We start from the raw sequence: 16,413 nt of genomic DNA, 5'->3' as shown, positions 1-16,413 counted from the left end.
TATAAGGAGTTTTCTGAAGAATCTGAAACTTTCCAACAATTGTCACAGTTTTTGAAATTCTTTATAGTGTTCTTGGAAAAATAAATTTATATTTATTTTAAATAATTATAATTATTAAACATTATTTAACCTCAAATATATTTATATTGATTTTAAAATAAAGTAAAAGCTAGAAATTAGTACCCGTCTAATGTTGTCTAATTTACATACAAAGAACTTCACATGTCTGCTATAGTCCTATATTATAACGATAGATAAATTAATGGTAAAAACACTCTCATAATTTGTAGTCCCATAAACATTCATTCATTTATCGCATGTAATGTTACTACCAAGGAAAAAACAAACGATATAAAATATGAATAACCGAAATATACCCAAATAAAAACTTCTTATAAGCACCATAGGATGAAAATAAATAAACCATTTATTTAATATTTTATATATGTACATATGAGCGGCACTTTTTTATTTTTATTTTCAAACAAAAATGTTAACGAGGTGAATTTTTTTAAGGGGAAACCCAAAAACCTCAACTAAGGCGAAAAACCCAAAAACTAGAGGTAGAATGGAGAAACTCTATATGTCTTGACTATATTGAAAGCAATGACGAATTTATTCAACACTACTTTTTAAAGCTGCAAAGTCCATACTGCATTCAAACTCCAGTCATATTGTATTTCGTGCTTTCAGTTGTACCTCTTTCAGTCAGTGGAAAATACTACAATTATCATTTTCAGTAAGAAAGACGTTATCTTGATTGCAATCCGGAGAAAATAGAGGTGCTACCAGTACCTCTAGTCTGCCGGGATTATACACTTGTGGTTTTAAATATATCCCCGACCTTTCCTGGGTCGAACCAGAGAGCTATATAATTTGGTACCACGGCTACCCGTAGCCCGCAGGGCAGAGTTTTGGACTTTGTTTTGTCCTGGTTATTCTAGAGCTCCCATCGGGGTGCACGTGGTGGCTATAGTTTAAACCTAAACTCGCAGCAAGAGAATGTTGGTTAAAAGACTGATACACGGTGAAATCAATAATTCTAGATAAGTTCTGTGCTTTCCTCTGTCCATACCAGACTTACAGCAGTATATTCTCTGTGATTAAGAACTTTGGCTTATTTGATAATGTCGGATATATTTCTCAATGAATGTTTAGGATAAATGATAAGATTGCTGGGTTGAATCGTGATGGATGAAATGTATGTTCAGGATTTACTTTGTCCATACCAGACTTAGAGCAATGAAGTCGAAGTGCTTTACGTGAGTACCTGGCGTGTAGCCCTATATCACGGTGGTACTTTTTCAACCACTGGGTGAGTATCAAGTAAACAACTCACCACAGCCCCTTTGTGTTTGTTACACGCAGGTCGCAATTTTTGTACATTGATATGCCGGTCCATGTACAAGCACTTTGCTCAAGTACTCGAACTATCTAATCTCTTGCCAAAGTAGTCACGTTGGGGAAAGACAGGTGTCATGAGCAAGCTCAATCTACCCCGACATAATGACGCCCAACCACACTACTATGGATCTGTTGATTCGGCAACAGCACCTAGGGGACGAAATTGGTAGTCCGACAGATTATATTAATTGACAAGACTTTATTTCAGTGGACACAGAGACCCACTGTGATAAGTTGAGCATACACTCAACCATGTTGGAAAATCGCTTTTAAATTAAAGAAAGGGCAGTGACGACTGCGCATTCCATTGGCTTGATAGACCGTAGTCTAACTCTCATTCATCGTTCATCTTACATCGGTTCCCCATTATCACTCATTCTCCCATTCTCTTTATAGAATCAATGTAGACATCAGAAACATCGTTCATCTTCGTTTACTAATTCTTCGCATCAGCTCAATTCCAACATTTTATTAATCCACAGTCATGCTCTGTAATTTGTTCCGCTCCTTGCATCTAGGAACGATAACAGAAATGTATCTTGAAAATTTATATTTCACCGTGTATCAGTCTTTTAACCAAGCACCCCCTTCCTGCGATTTAGGTTTCAACCACAGCCACTACGTGGATCCCGAAATAACCTCAACCAACTGACCAGCCAGGACAAGTCCTGGGGGCAACTGGCCACCCGTAGTACCAGATTATGTGGTGCTCTGGTTAGACCTCTTTCCAATTAATGCAAGGACTAGGCCAGCCAGTAAATTGTCAACACCAATTTATAGTCCCGGAAGACTACAGGTATTGGTAGCACCTATCTACCCCCGGATTGCAATACACCAAGATGCGGTCTGAACATCAAGGAAACATGCCTTACTTAGAGACTTAGAGCAATATATTCTCTGTGATTAAGAGCTTAGGCCTATTTAAAGGATTCGTATTTCGGTCTACCGATTATGTCTGTCACCGAATCAACAGAGGCCATTCCATCTGTGTGGTTATAAACGGAAATGATGTTTTTGCATCTCGAATGTTACGCAAAGGTGCAGCAATGGCCAAGAGATTAGAGAGCCCAAATACTTGAGCAAAGTCCTTGTACATGAACCACAGTAACCATGTAAGAAAACTGCCAACTGCTATCTGGGACCAATTCGCCCAAAGATAAGAGCAGATAGTTTGTGAGTTCCGTCTCGTATTTTACATACGTTTCGATCGGAGGAATGATCAACAATGTTTCTAAAGCTTTAATTGACAAAGTGATCATGGCTTCAGTTACATTCAATCCAGCATTTCGGCAGAGTCAATGCATCCGAAAAAGAATGATTTTCACTAACGTCTAACCACCTGGTTGGCTCTAATTCGTCTTTCGTCACGTATGTACCCTTTGTAAACGAGGGTGGACTTTAGTGTCCCCTTTATCTATCTCTTAGTAATTCATGGGGTGACGAATGACTTCCTCGTAGGACAAGCACATTTTAAAATAGCCAGTCACCTGGGCACGAATGTCGAAGTGCTTTACGTGAACAACTGCCCAGACGGCCTTATTTCACGGTCGTCTTTTTCAACCACTTGGTGAGCTTTTGCAACGCCCCATCATGTTTCTTACACGCAGGTGGCAATTTACTTTGTTCGAGTGCTCGATCTATGTAATCTGTTGCCATACTAGTCCAGTTGGGGAATAACAGGTGTCATGAAACAAGCTCAATCTAACCCCGACAAAGGAGAAGGCAATCACTGGTTAGAGTCGATAGAATGGGCGGACCCAACATCAGGTGAAAATACCCTATTGATACCATGAGGAATGCCATGTTCCAACAAACATTCTTCATCATCATCTAAAGACTCACCCCAGTATATTCCTGGACCTTATATTTCGCCTAACCACACTACTGAGATGGCTCTATTGTTTTGGCAACAGCACCTAGAGACGTATTTGGTAGCCTGAAATACCCAAAATAATGGATCAGGATCCCTCTATATGAACTGATCTATGTGACAAAGGATGTAGGAGTTTCCAAAATCAACTGAATCCAATAATTGCAACCGAGAAACTTCCCTGAAGCGTAAAAAAGCATAGTAAATCAGTACTAATCTCCAATATATGGAGACTTTCCCAATCTTTCAGCAATTTTCGCTTCAATTCCATTCCTATGATCATAAAGATCTCTCTACGGAATGACAGGCAAATACTGAACACTAACCTGACAATTCCCCTGCATATACCGGCGCCCCACTACACGACCGGTAAGAAATTCCGATCGGGTTAAGAAATCCAGCATATGCGATTTTAGGTTTAAAACCGAGCCCGAAGGAATCTCAACCAACTGAGCAGCCAGTACAAGTACTGCAGGCAATTGACCACCCATAGTACCAGATTATGTGGTTTTCTGTTTAGACTAAATGTTAAATCATACCAAGGACTAGCCGAGGAGTGAAGTAACATCACCAGTTTATAGTCCCGGCAGACTAGAAGTGCTAGTGGCACCTCTTTTTCCCGAGATATTTCAATAACACTAAGATAGAGATTTCACCAAGGTAACATGCCCCCGGGGGAGTCACCTGGACTGTCAGCGGCTCGGGAAAACCCTAAGCGGTAGGATAAATAGAAAGTTCGGGACTATCCAACTGTACTGCTGGGAAGCAACACGTACGCTGAACTCCCTGTAGTGTTACACTTTTTGTTCATAGTAGTCCATAAGATTAAAGATGTGGAAGTTAACACAGATCCAATTACACCCTTATAAAGCGAGTGTGTCACATTTGGACTAATACCTAGCTTATTTCTTTATTAGTATTAATATTTTAGTTTTCTATCGAGGATTATGCCAGGGTATTTGACCATGTCGGTCCAACAACCGGGGTTTAGTGTGGGCATTTAGATGGATTGACATTCAACCCATTCGAAAGTCTTTTAGCATCTTCTTGCCCCTTCTGCAGAAATAATTTCAGTCCTTGCTCCTTACAACATCGTCCGAATAGCACACTGGTGTAAATCCCACATCCTCAGGAGACTATTAATTATGGTTACTCATAAAGTGCAAATTAATTCTCTTTTGTATGTCTTCTGTGTGAAAAATGAAGGGGATATAGCTGAGAAGACATTTCGACCTTATTACAGCCTTGACTGTCTACTTATACATAAATCGTCGATGTTTGGAGTCATATCCATTTCTCAAAAATAGGGATGGAAACACGGCATTTGATGGAATTTAATCATCGAAGAAAATTCTCGAGCAAGTACTGGTCTTATAACTAATGCAACTAGTTGAATAAGCATAAATACCCGATAAATATACTATGTATCAACGATGATCCGCATAGCATCGCCTTCAGACTGGCCTAATAACTGAACTCCTAGAGTCAGTAATACAAACAAATCTCAGTACCTTTTACAAAATATACTGAGGATTGTCACAAACACATCCAACCAACTAACACACCACCATTTTATATGCAGAGTATCCCCGAGAAAAAAAGAAAAGACGAATTATGACAATACAAAATAATAACAAGGCATCAGAAATAAATAAGAAAGAAACAATAAAAAAAGAACAACATATGAACGAGGATATAAATTGGCAACAAAATATGAATCAAATAAAACAAAATCCTAAAACTAAACTTACTAAATATTTATGTATATACAAACTATACATGCATATGAACCACAAAAACTTTTAGAAGGTTTTCGAAACAGTTTGCTACAAATAGTGGTAACGAAACGTTACTTAAGACTAGAAAAAAAGAAAACAAATAAACATTTTATATACTTATTTAAGTGAATATTTAACAAGTAATATTATTTAATAACTTTTGTCAGATGGTTATTTAATTGAAATATTTTTTCTCTCATGCATGTTTCAGTTTCAATTTGCCACGCATAAGTGCTGCCTTGGAACGTCTCATGGGCACAAATGTTGTACGTTTAACTGACCGCAATTATATGAAAGAACTTAGGGAGCGCATCGAAGATGATTACAGGGCAAATTTACAGAAGCGCATTAAGGCAAGAGAGGTAAGTAGTAGTTGAAAATACTGTAAAAGATAATGTACTAGAGGTCTTTTTAGAAATTATACATTTTTTGTCTATCTATAGAAGTATTACTTTGAACTCTTTTAAGGATTATAACACTGTATGCAAAATTACAAAATTACATCTATGCACAGTGGTATAGAAAAAAAACTTGAAGGATATATATCATTAAATTCTAAAGGGTTAGTCCAATTTTAATAAAATTTTACATGCACAAAGAGGAGTTGTCTAGTTTAGATTTTGAATTTTGAGATTATGGAGATCACCAGGGGCGGGGTTATTTTAAACCGTCACACAGGCTTTGTGAAGATACTTCACCTTCCCATTCCGAGATTATAAAACTGACGATTTTATGAATGTGTACTAGTTAATGTTATCAGAGAGATTTGATATCTTGCATGATTTGTGAAACCGTGGGTATCCAGTTAAGAAAGGTTTGTACCTCATCTCGGATATCATAAGATCCATTGTGATTGCCTTCAGAGATAGTGAAGTTATAAAGACAGGGAAACAATTACCTTAGAAGAAAACAAAAAGGAGAGAAAATATGCAAAGTGGAAAGATGAATGGAATCGGTCTGTCGTCAGAAGATTTACCCTTAAGAAGGAAATGTGGGATAATCTTAATCTCCCAATAAAACCCATTTTAAATTCTCGATCGTATCTAATTCCCCTGCATCTTCGCATAACCTGCAATAGTCCGATATATAACTGTTTCACTTACTGACAAAGGCCCTAATTAAGCAATTCTCAGTTAGTATCTATATCTGAATCCTTAGACTGCGTTTATTCAGTTCTATAAGTATCTTGGGTAGGATTTAGATCAAATGTTGCCCATAAGGCCTTTGATATTTTGCAAATTATTCTATTATTCCAGGGATCAACCTGTAATAGTGACAATTGGGTGGTTTTTCATCTCTGTTAAGGTTCGAAGCTAATCTAGACAGTTCGTCGTCAACCTCATTGCCAGAGCCCCGGCACCCAACACTGTTTATCGACATAAACTGTCACAACTGGCGCCGGATCGATATGATTCTGTATCCAATTCCGTCGCTTTCCAAATCGCTAAGATTACTGCTTGAAAGATACTATATTCTGAAAGACCTTTTTAAGATTCATCTTAAAAATACTATTACAGTGATAAAATTCGACAAAAACAAACTTTATAGGAACCAACAGCCTATTAAATTTTATTATGATAGGTGTATAATTGATCCTACCCTATATAACAAAAAATAAATGACTTTCACTCTCATCGCCGCAATATGTGATGAAATTAGTCATAAATAAGTTTTACAGGAACATAACCACTCTTTACCAAAATTTATAACGATTGATCTATAACTGACCCTACCCTCTAGTAAGGTTGTCTTTGGAAAATAACGTTAACACTGATTAATAGCTTTAAAATGCAATTATATCGGTGTAAACGACAAAAAACTGTTATATGAACTATATTTCCCCAGCTAATGTATTGAAGATTGGTCCTAAATTGAACCTATTCCCCATATAACCCCTTTTACACAAAATACTTAGTTTAATTTATAAATTGTTCTATATATTGAGTATTAGGATACAAGTGGAATATAACACTCTAACTTGTTGTAAAGTGCGGTCCATAACTTACCTAAACATATATATAGGGAATTCTCCTGAGAACTACTGTATCTCTTAAAAATAAGAGTAAAGCAATGAAACTCTCTCTCTCTCTAATAAATTTTATGAATATCGGTCCATAACACTATGCGACAAAAATAAATACCTGGGAGGTGATACTATTTTTCTGAAAGGTGGATCCGAGTAGAACAAGAATATGTTTTTGAGATTTTCCAAACACCTCCAAAATTTTGAGTTACGGGTAAAAAACCGGGTTTTCGTACCTTTAAGCACTTTTAAGTCAGTAACATTGTTGAATCTGAACCGATTTTAGGTTTCTCCACGGTATTATTAATGTTCTGAACACGAGAAAAATAAACAATATTTTTTTTTTCAATGGTAATCAGTTCCCTATCAGCGATTGAAAATCCTGACCTCAGTATAATTTTTGAAAATAAAATATATTTGATTTTTTCGAAATAATCTTATAATTTTTGTAGAGTATTTTTGGAAATAGGGGAACATTTCTTTTACGGCATACGTTTTGATGGTGGTTATATAAGATTAATTTGGACAAACTTCTCGATAAAAACAATTATTTTTATACCCTCCACCACCATCAGTGGTGATAGAGGGTATATATAACTTTGTCATTCCGTGTGTAACACCAAGAAATATTCATCTGAGACCCAACAAAGTATATATATTCTTGGACCTTATGAAATTCTGAGTCGATTTAGCTATGTCCGTCTGTCCGTCCGTCTGTCTGTCTGTCTGTCTGTATAAAACATTCTCACGTTAACACGAAGCAATAAAAATTAACGAAATTCACCCAAAATATTTATTATTGTCCTAGGCAGTTTGGTATTGAAAATGAGCAAAATCGGTTTACACCGGGAAAAGTTATGAATCAAAATTTGAAACAACCTCGAAAAAAATAAGCATTTTTTACACATTCTGATGTAATTTTCTCGAAAACTATGAAAGATAATTCCATGAAAATCAGCATACATTCGTTTCTACATAAGAAAATTGCCAGAATCGGTCCACAATTTCATATACCTCCCATACAAAAGTACATATTCCCGGAAAATGGGATTTTTGTTAATAACTTCCGTCACAATGTCGAAATCTTTACAAAATTTTACAAATTAAAATCTTATGTCAATAGAATTCATTCAGAGAAAAAATTTTCTGGATCGGTCCATAATTGGACATAGCTCCCATACAAGGTCCCCTCCCGAAAATAACTTAAACGCAAATAATTCATTTCTAAATCAAGTTATCTATATAAAATTTGGTACAAGTATTGCCCTCACATACAGAAGTATTACTGTGAAATTTTTTTTCCATCGGTCCATAATTGGTCATAGCTCCCATACAAGGTCCCCTCCCGAAAATCACTTAAACGCGCATAACTCATTACTAACATAAGACATCCATATAAAATTTGGTACATGTATTACTCATGTGAACAGAAATATTATTGTGAAATTTTTTTCCGATCGGTCCATTATTGGTCATAGCTCCCATACAAGGTCCCATCCCTAAAATCACTTAAACGCGCATAACTTATTACAAAATTAAGATATCCATATAAAATTTGGTACATGTATTACTCTCACATACAGAAATATTTCTGTGAAATTTTTTTCCGATCGGTCCATAATTGGTCATAGCTCCCATACAAGGTCCCTTCCCGAAAATCACTTAAACGCGCATAACTCATTACTAAATTAGGATATCCATATAAAATTTGGTACAAGTATTGCTCATATGCACAGAAATATTACTGTAAAATTTTTTTCCTATCGGTCCATCCTTGGTCATAGCTCCCATGCAAGGTTCCCTCCCGAAAATCACATAAACGCACATATTTAATTTGTTATTATACAATTATAACTGAGCCCAAAGGGCCATATATAGTTAACAAATTTACTACATATAATGAAAAACCACTTAACAAAGAGTAAATAACAAAATGTTTAAAAATAAATACAATATAAATCTTATATATATATATATATTCTTAAGATTAGATAGGAAGAATAAAGAAAGAGAAAGAAAAGGATATAGATATAGAAGAGAAAATGGGGAAAATCTCAATTGCAAGATGGTGATAAAAATCAATTATAAATCATTATTTAGAAGATGAACAAATATTTTATTTTTGAAGGTGTTATAAGAAAATCGAAATGTTCTAAGAGAGCTGGGCAAATTATTGAATATTCTAGCCACTCGCACGTGGAAAGAACGCTCCAGTACTGATGTTAGTCTAGGAATCTGAATTTGACGATTACGACTTGAGCGACTAAAGGAGAAAAATGACATAATGCGTAAAATGTTACCATTTTTGTAAATATTGTAAAAACAAAGTAAAAGTCGCGACTTTATATAATTAAGAAAAGAACATTTTAAAAATCTGCAAACATAAATTGATACATGATTACGACGTCGTAAACAGAAAAGGTATCGAATAACTCTATTAAATAATTTGGTGAGTATTTTAATGTTGTACCCTAAGGTACCACTGTAAATCTCAATCCCATATAAAAATATAGGCATAATTAATGAATGAATTATTATTTTATTACATTTCATTATTATTATTTCATTACAAAATATTGATATCCATACACTTAGCACAAATATTGCTCTTATATACATAAATTACACTATAAAATTGTTTTACGATCGGTCCATACTTGGTCATAGCTCTCATACTAGGCCCCCTCCAGAAAATTACTTAAATGTACAATATTCATTACCAAATAATGATATAGATACAGAATTTTGAAATTTTGTTTTTATATACACAATTGGTCATAACTCCTATACAAGGTCCTCTTTCGAAAATCTCTTAAATGCACATTACTCATTACCAAATAAAGCTATTGATACAAAAATTCTATTTCAAGATTTTTGCACGATCGGTTCATAACACACATTACTTATTACTAAATTACGATATAGATACAGAATTTTACTGAAATATAGCTTTCATGTCCAGAAGTTTTGCTTAAAGAATTTTTTACGATCGGTCTATAATTGGTCATATCTCCCATACTAGGTCCTGCCCCTAAAACCGTATTTAACTAGTTGCATTATCAATTTGTGTAGAACAAAATTATATATATGTATTTTGAAAATCCTTAAATCTTTCACACACATACATACATGCAAAAAATCGCCAAGCGTTGGTAATGTTCAATAAATCTTGGAATTGTAATAGATTTGAGCTGTTTGAATCTAGGGATTTTTCTATTTAAGATATGAGAAAACTTATTTCTACAAATATTTGATCAATTAGAAAAGTATTAATATAAAAGTAGCTGGTGGAGGGTATTTAAGATTCGGCTCAGCCGAATATAGCACTCTAACTTGTTATAACTAATAAAATCTATTTTATTGCTATTCAAATGAACCATTTTTAATCATTATTTACATGTGAGTATTTGCATAATAAAACTCATATGGCAGACGGCACTTTAATATTTGTTTCAAAGAAAATAGACCAACCCCACTGCAAACTTTAGTTTGTTTTATTTTCGCAATATATAAACTAAACATGAGCATAAAATAATAATAAATTTATTCATAATTTAGATAATGTAATTCCAACTATTTTTAATGTTTTAACATGCCAAGAATACGATTTCCTACACATTGTTAAAGAATCTATCAAATTTCAAGAATATTCTAGGATTTAGTAATGAACTTCTGTCAAAATCAATTTTGATTCAAGTGCAACACATGAATATGTTGCTTTTATCTGAACAAAACTAGATATTTTAAAACAAAACTTACAAAACGTATGTGCATGTCAATAAACAATTTCTTAACAAATAACTTACTTATATTTTTTTATCTTAATAAAAATCAACATCAAATACAATTTGGTGACAGGTATTACTCCTTAATAAAGTTTGCGAAAAAAAAAACAATTTGCTTTGCCACACAATTGAAATTGTCTAGAGAAAAATCATGTCATGTAAATGGTATTTTGAAATTGAAACCCAATTTTCAATGTTTGTTGTTCTATATATAGTTTAACATTGACCTTAATCGAAGTCAAAATGTCTACATGAAATATGAACTTCGCAAAACAAATGTTAACTTGGTAAACATTGATAAACATTTTGTTTTTTGTAAATTTCTTAACACACCCCCCTTAATAATAAAAATAAAAACCCTGAAATCTCCTACACTGCATAAAAACGTGCGTTTCAAAATCCAAACTGTTGAGTATTCGAAACTTTTCGAACTTTTTAAAGGTGTTGTATTAAGAATCTGTAATGTTTCTGGTGGTATTTAATGAAATATTTTCTTTTCATATTTGAGGGGTAAATAAATGAAAGCAAAAAAGAAAATGTCAACTTTCGTGTTAATTTCTCTTTATTGGCATTTCTCCAATGGAATACTTGCCTGACTTGGCTGTGTAATTTAATGCTTTCAAAAGTGCACGAATGTTAAAGTTTAATAAGTTGTAAAACACGGCGACAGTTTTTTTTTTGTATATCCTTCACCACCATGAGTGTTGATAGAGGGGGTATGTATAAGTTTCTCATTTCCTGGGTAACATAGGGTACCATATATTCTAGGTCCTTATGTACTTATATCTGTGTAAAACACGCCCACGTTTTGAAGCAAGGGCTTTGCACCTCCCATATGAAAAAAAACAAAATTTTGTGTATCTGGAAAACTAATTGAACTAGATTCTTCAAATTTTGCACGAAGAACTTTATTATTCATCTAAACATTTTGGAGATAAAAGGGGCGAAGTTTCATCTGGGGGAGGAGCTTGGAGCCCCCATATGAATTAAATAGAAAAATTCGTATATCTGAAAAATTATTAGAGCTAGAATCTTCAAATTTTACATGAAGAACTTTGACATTAATGTGAACATTTAGAGAATAACGGGCGGACTTTCAATGGGGACTAAGAATATATAGTCGAGTATGGCTATCATAAAGTGTCAAAAATTATTTAATTATACAGCAATCGTGAACAAATTTCATTCAATTTAGTTTTATGCAACTAAAAATTATATTGTAATGTATGATGGACATCGGACCATAATTAAACCTACCATCCATAATAATACCAGACGAAATTTGACATAAACAAGTTTTATAGCAACAAAAATCGCTTTACCAAATGTTATGAGAATCGGTCCATAATTGAACCCATTCCCCATATAAGGTCCCTATGAGAAATTACTTTAACGCTCATAACTGACTTAATAAGAACAAACAAGAATAAACAAGTACATATTATAGCAACCAATATCTCCATAATGGACCTTATACTCCATATAAGTCCTCCCTTAATAATATTAGTAGAGCGAGGAATTTCGACATAAAGAAGTTTTAAACGAAGAAAAACCTCAATACCAATTTTATGATGATAGGTCCATATCTCCCATATAAGTACCCTTCAGAAAATCTCTTTAACGGACAAAATTAGTTTAAAATTACCCGTATAGTTATGACATTTGATAAAACAAGTTTGATAGAAACCAAAATATCTCTATCTAATTTTGCAAGGATCGGTCAATAATCGACCCTACACCCCATATCAGATCCCCTTTAGAAAATGATTTTTACTCTCATAACTGTCATTACATTACCAATATAGCAACGAAATTCTACATGAACAAATTTATAGGAACAAAAATCTCTCTGCCAAATGAGGATTGATCCACACAAGTATAAGGATAAAATTCGACAGAAACTAGTTTTATATAAACCAAAATTTACGGAATATATTCTTGAAGAAAATCAATTTATTTAAAGCGTTAAAATTCGAAAAAAACATTATTCAATTTTGAAATTCTCTACAGCCAAACGTGATTTTATAAAAGGTTATATGTGTCAAGGGTAAATAGGGGCCTATCCTCATAAATAGAGGGCCTTACGTCTACATTAAAGTTATAAAAGTAAGTTATAATTATGAGCTCAAAAACCCTGTTCGGGGTATACGGTTGTATGGGAACTAGGTGTAATTATTTAAGGACAGATTTTAACATTGTCAATAGGCTTCGTATCTTTCAATCTTTTCAAACATGTACATGTCAAAGGTGCTCTACTTTGAGCATACAAGAGCCTACGATGGAGCAATAGGGTCCTTTTTCAAAACTGGAATATTCCTTGGCCATTGTCAAATTTTATCCCGATCGGACCAGCCGTTTTAAAAGAAATATATGTATTTCAAAAAGTTTCAATACTGCTTCTTTAAGATTTCTTAGCGGCATTTTAACTAGTCTGTACTGTAAGATGGGTCACATGTGAAAAGGTATGAATTTACTATGTAACAGCTACATCATAGGCTGACCTTAGAAATCCAATATTTTACTTAACGCATACGAGTACAATGGTTACCTCAGTCTCTTGTTTGGGAAAACCTAATTTACCAGGGCCCTGAAATAGCAACAATAAATAACTATGTATATAATATATCCAAATCGCCAAATATCACACTCTCCCTTTGGTAAACTACCAAAAACAACATCAACAAATTATAATTATTTTTATTAAAATTCACAAAAGTTAAAAACTTTCCTAAACATGAAATATCGAAATTAAAAACTAAAGTTAAAATACCATCAGGTACGAAATTAAAGTGACATTATTGTCACCAATAATTCCTAGTACTTTTTCTATACTTAGACATTATTAGTCAATTTCTAACTAATATTCGTACAAATTAAAATGCCTGACACTTTTGTTTATGACAGTGATGGATAAAGGCAGGCTGTTGTTTGGTTGGTTGGTTTGTTAGTTGTTTAGCTTAAAATGACAATAAACCAGATTTTCATTTAAATTAGTTATTGAACCAACAAATAAATAAACTTTTTTTCAAATTTTTGTTTGTTTTCCTCTATTTTGGTTAGCTACAATAGAATAATATTTGAGTAGAATGTAACCCTTAACAAAAATTCCACCTAACAACAGAGTGCATTTATTTTGTATGAAATAAATTTAGTTTTAATTTTTATGGATATTTTTTATAAATTTGTTTGCATTTATTATTTTCTGGATTTATTTGACAGCTTAAAGAAGTCGAACGTGAACGCATTTTAATTATAGAAGGTAAAACCAATGTCATACCGGCAGAACTGGCTGATGATCCCATTTTTGTGGTGGATAAGAAAGCTGATTTGGAAATTTTGAAATCAAGAGCAAAGGTATGTTAATAGTTGAGATTTGTAATCTATATTCATTTCATAATTTTAAATCGTTAGTTCCCAATTCTTAGATTAGGTAATATATTAGTAGGAGTTTGTAGGAGTGGATAATAGTAGTGTCAAAGTCCTGAAAAGTTAATTAAATGATGTAACCATTAACAAATAACCTCAATCTTAGAGAAACGCATTAGATTACTGATAAGAAAATCATATTTACGGCTCTTAAGGAGGGCAAGGTATTCAAGGGTTGAATGGTGGTGTAGCGTATCATTTAGTAGATCGCTCTGCTTTCTTAGCAGTATGTAAAAAGCGGAGGAAGATTGTCAACCTTATGCGAATTAGATCGGCACCAAATGCCCCCCTCGTGGAAATAAACAGACTCATCGAACCAAGAAGTTTTATTGAACATTAAGGACTGAAAATTGGTGGGTCCTTTTCCGCGAAGCAGCAAACCGGAAAACAACTTAAAATTGTAATGTTTTGACATTATCAAAAAAAGGTTAGAGTCGCAGAAGGATAATTATGCCGAAACAACCAAAGAACTATTGTCTTCGAGCTTTAGGTTATTAGGACTTAAATTATGAAAACTGGCGATGTTTTCGTAATAAGGTCATTAGGGAAGGTACATGTATGTATGTACGTGGATTGGAGGGGTTAATATAACGTTTTATTGAACATTAAGGACTGAAAATACTCGATGTAAATAGTTTTTTTTTTTTTTTTTTTTTTTTTTTTTTTTGCGGAAGTACCACTTTGGGGAAGCAAATGACACTTGCTAGGATAACTTGCTAGGTCATTCAGAGAAATGATTCTACAAACGATAAATCGTTCTCAATATCGGTGTGGAAGAAGTATAGAATTTGGCAAAGAGACCATTAAGAGAACTAGATGAAACGACGAGGAAGGTGAAGCAATCAAGTGCATTCATTCCTCAACCTTTTTAAGACCGCGCAGATAAACTACAGAGATGACCCTATTGTTTCCGCAACAGCATGTAGAGGTATATTAGGTAGACCGATATATGAGCTAATATAAAACAGGATTTCTCTTTCGTACTTAGGCGTCATCACCCTGAACCCAATGATTGCATCGATAGAACAGTCGCGTAGCATGTCACAATATTACAACTGTTGAGATTACAAGAATACCATATACTTTCCCGACATAATAAGGCATACCTTAGCTGCGAAAACACCAAGGTAATTTTCCCAAAGGACTTGTCTGAAACTAATCCAAATATATCAAAAAAACATTTCTGCGGGCCAAAGACTCCCTTGACACCAGATAAGATCGGTGTTCTGTTCAAACAGCAAATCCTATAGTTTCAGATTACGGCTGACCCGTGGTATTGGTAGTATCTCTATTCCTCAAGATTGTACTACCAACTTTATTCATAATATAAATACATACTTCGAATAATCGCTGGTAAAAATTAACATATGGCATTCCGTTTACCGAATCATATGAAGAACATAAAAGTTACTTTTTGAGAATGTTTTCAGAAGTAGAGAATTTTGAATCAAATAAAAAGGACATCCCTTCTATGACAAGCCTGTGTTAAAAACAATTCTTCTGCTGGTCTTTTTCAATACTTCCATAGAGTAAATTCCACTTATTTTTCGCATTTTTGGAAGTTCTTTTTTGCTGGGTAGTACGTGGGCCCGAGTTTGTTGGTTTACTTCTTATTTTGTAGCAACACGTTTGAAACTATTTATACCCTACACCACTTTAGTGGGGAGGGTATATTGGGTTTGTGCTGATGTTTGTAACGCACAATAATATTGGTCCTATACCCACCTTAAAGTATACCAATCGGCTTAGAATCATTTTAGCTATGTCCGTGCATCCGTCAGTCTGTTCGTCCGTCCATGTAAACCTTGTAATCAAACTACAGGACGCAATTTTGAAGATTCAAATTTAGAAATTCGGTACATGATCTTCTATTGTTCCAGGGACGAAGCCTATTGAAAATGGTTAAGATCGGTCCATTATTTCCCCTAGCCCCCATACAACTGAACCCGCCGAATAGGGCTTGTAAACCTTGTAATCAAACTACAGGTCGCAATTTTGGAGATAATTCAATGAAATTCGGTACATGATCTTCTATGGTACCGGAGACGAGGTCTATTGAAAATGATTAACATATGTAGGTTCAATATTTCACCTAGCCCCCATACAACTGAACCCGCCAAATAGGCC

General features: G+C 34.1%; 1 protein-coding gene across 1 annotated transcript in view; it reads left to right on the top strand.

Moving 5' to 3' along the window:
- LOC119605533 (peroxisomal membrane protein PEX14) overlaps window positions 1-16,413 on the top strand; it is a 64,067-nt gene that overhangs the window by 39,655 nt on the left and 7,999 nt on the right. The window contains exons 3-4 of the mRNA XM_037958709.1: window positions 5,264-5,414; window positions 14,080-14,214. Of these exons, the coding sequence (XP_037814637.1) occupies window positions 5,264-5,414; window positions 14,080-14,214 (286 nt within the window). The remainder of the gene's footprint in view (window positions 1-5,263; window positions 5,415-14,079; window positions 14,215-16,413) is intronic.

Source organism: Lucilia sericata, unplaced genomic scaffold (genome assembly GCF_015586225.1).
Source record: "Lucilia sericata isolate MDLA Ls3-8-SP2 unplaced genomic scaffold, ASM1558622v1 Contig000495F_arrow, whole genome shotgun sequence".
NCBI lineage: Eukaryota > Metazoa > Arthropoda > Insecta > Diptera > Calliphoridae > Lucilia > Lucilia sericata.
This window is presented reverse-complemented; position numbering and strand designations above follow the sequence as displayed.